We start from the raw sequence: 5,188 nt of genomic DNA, 5'->3' as shown, positions 1-5,188 counted from the left end.
ACCCCACATTTCTCCTCATAGAGCCCAGCCTCCAGATAATCTGTTCTGCATACAGGTTGAAAAGGTATGGAGATAGGATGCATCCCTGGCGTACACCCCTCCCAATTTTGAACCATGCAGTGTTCCCTTGCTCTGTTCTGACGACTGCCTCCTGGTCCAAGTATAGGTTTCACATTAGAATGATCAGGTGTTCTGGGATTCCCATCTTCTCAGAGTCAGCCACAGTTTGTTATGATCCACACAGCCAAACACCTTTGCATAGTCAATGAAATACAGATAGACATTCCTCTGGTATTCCCTGCTTTCAGCTAAGATCCATCTAAGATCAGCTACAATATCCCTAGTACCAGGACCCCTTCTAAACCCAGCCTGGACTTCTGGCAGTTCTCTGCTGATGTGCTGTTCCGAGGCGGCCTCAAGGGGACAGGGTGGGAGCCTCTAAGGGTTCTGTCTCGTATAGCTGCAGTCTGGGCTAGGGATCTGGAGATGAGGGAAGGGGCAAATTGGAGGCCTGATAAGGATAAAAGGGCTGCTAAGTGATAAAGGCCTTGAAAATGGGGAAAAGAGGGAGAAAAGCCACTGAAACACACAGGGATTGAAACCTCCAAAAGCCCAAGATTAGTAGGAATCCAGCACAAGGGGACCCCCCAGAAGGCCAAAGGAGCGGGGTGGGGCCCTGGGGGAAGGGAGAGAGCTGAGCCGAGCTCTCGCAGACCAGCCATGCAGCCTCCAAGCTGCCCCATCTCTCTGTAGGCTGCATGCTCACAGAGAGGTATTGGTTGAAGCAAGCACCTGAATATTGCCTAAAGGATCCAGCCAAAGCCCAATTAGACCCAGGTAAGAGGGAGCGGTTGCTGAAGCAGCAGCTCAAAGTCTCATTGGGCCTCGCCTCCCACTTTCTGCCTTATTCTTAAAGTCTCTTAGCCAGGACTAGGCCTGATCCCGTCCACAGTCAGCGCGGAGTCCAATCACTGCTCAGCCACAGGCCTACACTGCCATCCTCTGAACTTGGCTGTGATCCATAAACCCTTTGCAATGTCCCTCTGTGGTCTTCATATCACCCCACCCCCATAAAGACACGTGACCCCTTCCACAGACAGCAGTCCACAGAGGAGGGTATGTGCACCCTATGTGACTGAGGCCTGGCGGGGCTTGTGCTGTACAGAAGGGGCCAACCCCATTTCTGGGTCTATGTCCATGGGCCCCAGCTGCCAGCCCCCCGAGTCAGTCAGTCTTGACATGGCTGTTGGCCAGAGCGAGGGGGCCACCCGGCTCCCCGGGCTCGGCGTCCCTGTCGAAGCACGGACAGGGTGTTGAGGATAATGAACTGCTCCATGATGAGGGCCCATAAAACCAGGGCACGGCTTACTCCAGGGTGATGAGGCCCATGAAGTCAAAGGCGAACTGGGAGTAGTCCCAGGGACAGAATGAAGCCGGTGGTGAACTCCCACAGGTAGGTCCAGAAGGTGTAGGTGAGGCAGCGCAGAAGCAGGGTGCAGCGGCCCCACAGGCGCAGGCAGGTACATGCGCTTCAAGATGAGGATGGAGGTGCCATAGATGAACAGGGCCCACACACTCGTGACGCCCCGGAACTTCCAGTTAAAGTTCACCACCAACTCCCAGGCCACCATGGACATCACCTCGCAGAAGTAGCCACAGACGGCGTACAGGTACCAGCGGGACAGCGCCGTCAGGGGTTCCGCAGAAGACATGGTGCTGAGGGGGTCAGCAATTATCACTCCCTTGAGTGCACAGGTCAGAATAGACATCAGAGTCACTGTCCAGGAGTATCCCGGTGTAATAACCTTTGTCCAAGCGTAAAACTAGGCCCCAGTGCAGTGATCTCATAAAGATCGGTTGAGACTACGTCAATTAATGGCAGCCGACCCAGAGGAAATTATAGTCCCATTCACATCTCCGCAGATAAAATAATTTGTGGAAGATATCAGATTATTGGCAAGAAGATTTTGCAAATTATATAGGAAATATCTCTAATTCTTATCCTTTAGATAAATGATTACAATTTATAAAACAGACTAATTGGATATTACCAACTAAAGTAAAAACTTCACCTTTGCAAGCAGATACTTATACATATGCCAATAAAATAGGTTATGCAGGGGATAATAAAGTAGTTACAACTAATTTGACTTCTGTTCAACAGCCTGAGTTATATGAAATTATTATGTAATTGCAAGATAAAAACTTTCCCTTGAATATAGTTACTGATTCACAATATGCTGAATTTACTGTAAGAAACAGAGAAACACATTAAAATTATTAAAAGAAAAAAAAAGAAGGGGAGCTCTGGTGGCCTAGTGGCAAGAGGCTGCACTGCAATCCGAGGCACACGGTTCAAATCCACCAGATGCTCTGACGGGAAAGGAGGGAAAATCTCCTCCTGTATCAGTCAGATCTAATTTGACGGTACACACACACAAATAATAAAATAAATTTTTTTTAAAAAAAAAGAAATAGAGAAACAATATACAGTCCTCAAGATACTAATATTAGTATGTTATTTACTATGTTGAAAGTTTTAATTCATCAACAGAACTCTCCTATATATCACTCGTATTTGAGATCATTCTTGCATTCCAGGACCAATGTCACAATTAAATGATAAAACAGATCAATTGTTAGGAAACGCTAAGATTAGTGAAGATTTTTATCTCTGTACTAATTTAAAAGTCAATGGAATGATGAAAAAATTTGGACTTACATGCCAACAAGCTCAAGACATTATATGAAGATGTCCTCAATGAGATCCCATTAATGCAGCACCTTACATAAAAGGAGTCAATCCAAGAGGTGACAGAAAATATGTATTATGGCAAATGGATGTTACTCATATTCCATCATTTGGGAAATTATAGTGTATTCATCACACTATTTATACTTTTTCTTTTTAAAAAAATTATTATTCATTTCGCTCCTTCTGCGCTTTCTATGGAGGTGGCTGTCATCTGCCACTGGCATGATGGCTGCCCTCAGACCCCTGGTGAAGCCAAAGATCGTCAAAAAGAGGACCAAGAAATTAACCCGCCACCAGTCAGACCGTTATGTCAAAACTAAGTGTAATTGGCACAAGCCCAGAGGCATCGACAACAGGGTTGGGAGAAGATTTAAGGGCCCAATCTTGACGCCCAACATTGGTTACGGGAACAACAAGAAGACAAAGCACATGTTGCCCAGTGGCTTCCGCAAATTCCTAGTCCACAATGTCAAGGAGCTGGAGGTGCTGCTGACGTGCAACAAATCTTCCTGTGCTGAGATTGCGCACGTTTCCTCCAAGAACCGCAAAGCTATTGAGGAAGGAGCAGCCCGGCTGGCCGTTAAGAGTCACCAATCCCAATCCAGACTGCGCAGCGAAGAAAATGAATAGAAAGCTTCTTTGCACATTTTATTTGTGCTAAATAAACTATAAAAACTGCAAAAAAATTATTCATTTCAATGAAAATTTACAGAGACTTTGGATTTCCATTCATTCATTGATGCACATTTCTCCCCTTCCAACCCTCCCCCCTAGTACACTACCCTCTTGGAAAAGTAAAAGAGAAATTCTTTCATTGTTTTACAATCCCTCCACCCCAGGTCCACTCCACTGTGCAGCTTTTGCTCTGGACTCCTGTCATGACAAAAAATATCCAATCACATATCCCTTTAAAACAGTTTTTTCCCTCATCTGTTTCAATGCAGTATACATTATTGATCCCATCTTTCACAGTCTCCTCCCAACCCCCACGTCAGTCCTGTTTTACAACATGCAGTATTTGTTTTTACACCATGCATTATTTGTCCTTTTGTGACTGAGCTACTTCATTCAGCAGAATGTCCTCCAGGGTTACCCATTTTGAATAATATTTCATGAGGTCCTTGTTTTTCAATGCTGTGTAGTATTTCTTTGTGTGAATATACCACAGCTTCTCTAGCCATTTATTTTGTCATGGGCACGTAGGTTGTTTCCAACTCCTTGCTATTGTGAACAAAGCTGTGATAAACATGGTTATGCGTACATCGGCCTGGATGTCAGTTATGGTTTCTTTGGAGTATATTCCCAGTAATGGAATTTCTGGGTCAAATGGTATCTCTATTTGCCACTTTTTGAGAAAGCGCCATACCACCTTCCACAGTGGTTGCACCATTTTACACTTCCAAGATGATTTACACCCCAAGATGAGCTGAAAGAGGTCATACTTTGATTGCAGAATGGATAAGTATGATACCATTAACGAAGTGTCAAGCACGAGGACCATTCCAGGAGACTAAAAAGGCTGAGACACTTACTGGGGCTAGAGAAAGAAATTAACTTTGGAAGGAAAGGAAGTATTAAAAAAAACAGGGTAACTAGTATCTTCTGAATATTTGTTTTTAGCTATGCTTGCTGTGTTGAGTCATGTAGCAATGGCAGTTAATACCATCTATCAGGAATATATTCCTAATCCTCCCTTTTTCATTGTATTCAAAGTAGTTAATTGGTTTGATGCTCCTGTATCTGCTTATAATAATAACAGTCAGTGGCTTCCAGATCCCCATGATAACCAGGGGCCCCTTAAACCTACGGAAGAAGGAATGACAATTTTAATTATAGTGTGTGTAGGCACTGATATTTTTCCCATATGCGTTGGACATGAATCTCATTGTTTGAAAGGAGAAGCTCACGCATGGCTTTATAATGTTTTGGGTCATGATTCCACTCACTGTTACAGGTTCCAAGGGTGTGGTTTTCATGGAGACACCAGTAACATAACTTCAGGTTACCCTGATGTTCCTCCCTGTCAGTTGCCTTCATTCTCTTTTACTGGAGAATGGATACATTGGCAACAACGTTGAGAGAGCAAGGACAAGTTTCAATATTTCCTGTGGAAGCATCATTGATTGGAGCCCTGTTGGCATGGAATAGCTAACAGTTTAAGATGCCCTAAGGAAGGTAATGGATTTATAACTTGTAGTGTGGATCAATAACCCTGTACCGTGGCATAGAGGAGGAATGGTGCAACCTTATCCACATTTACAGCATTTTTCTTACCAAAAACATTTATGGAAAATAGAAACTGCATTGAGACATATACCTATTTAGATTGGAAATTATTCACATGATCATATTAACAATGTTATTAACCCTAAATTTAAAAGATATGAAACCAGTTATATTGAAGTCTGTGCTTCATTACCTTCTGTATTTTTT

At 43.8% G+C, this 5,188-nt stretch overlaps 1 protein-coding gene and 1 pseudogene across 1 annotated transcript; one reads left to right on the top strand and one right to left on the bottom strand.

The window, feature by feature from the left end:
• Positions 1-1,224: 1,224 nt before the first annotated feature.
• Positions 1,225-1,712, bottom strand: LOC102848474 (annotated as a pseudogene).
• A 1,268-nt stretch (positions 1,713-2,980) lies between these two features.
• On the top strand, positions 2,981-3,385 carry LOC102848077 (60S ribosomal protein L32-like). Its single transcript, XM_006897928.1, has one exon. The coding sequence runs from the start codon at positions 2,981-2,983 to the stop codon at positions 3,383-3,385; it is 405 nt and encodes a 134-aa protein (XP_006897990.1).
• The last annotated feature ends 1,803 nt before the right edge of the window (positions 3,386-5,188 follow it).

Source organism: Elephantulus edwardii, unplaced genomic scaffold (genome assembly GCF_000299155.1).
Source record: "Elephantulus edwardii isolate Elephantulus edwardi_28Jun2011 unplaced genomic scaffold, EleEdw1.0 scaffold00217, whole genome shotgun sequence".
In the NCBI taxonomy this organism is placed as follows: Eukaryota; Metazoa; Chordata; class Mammalia; order Macroscelidea; family Macroscelididae; genus Elephantulus; species Elephantulus edwardii.
Note: the sequence above shows the minus strand (reverse complement) of the source record. Positions and strands in the feature narration are given on the sequence as shown.

Coding starts and splice junctions, on each gene's coding strand:
- LOC102848077 (XM_006897928.1), top strand. CDS start 2,981: ATGGCTGCCCTCAGACCCCTGGTGAAGCCAAAGATCGTCAAAAAGAGG.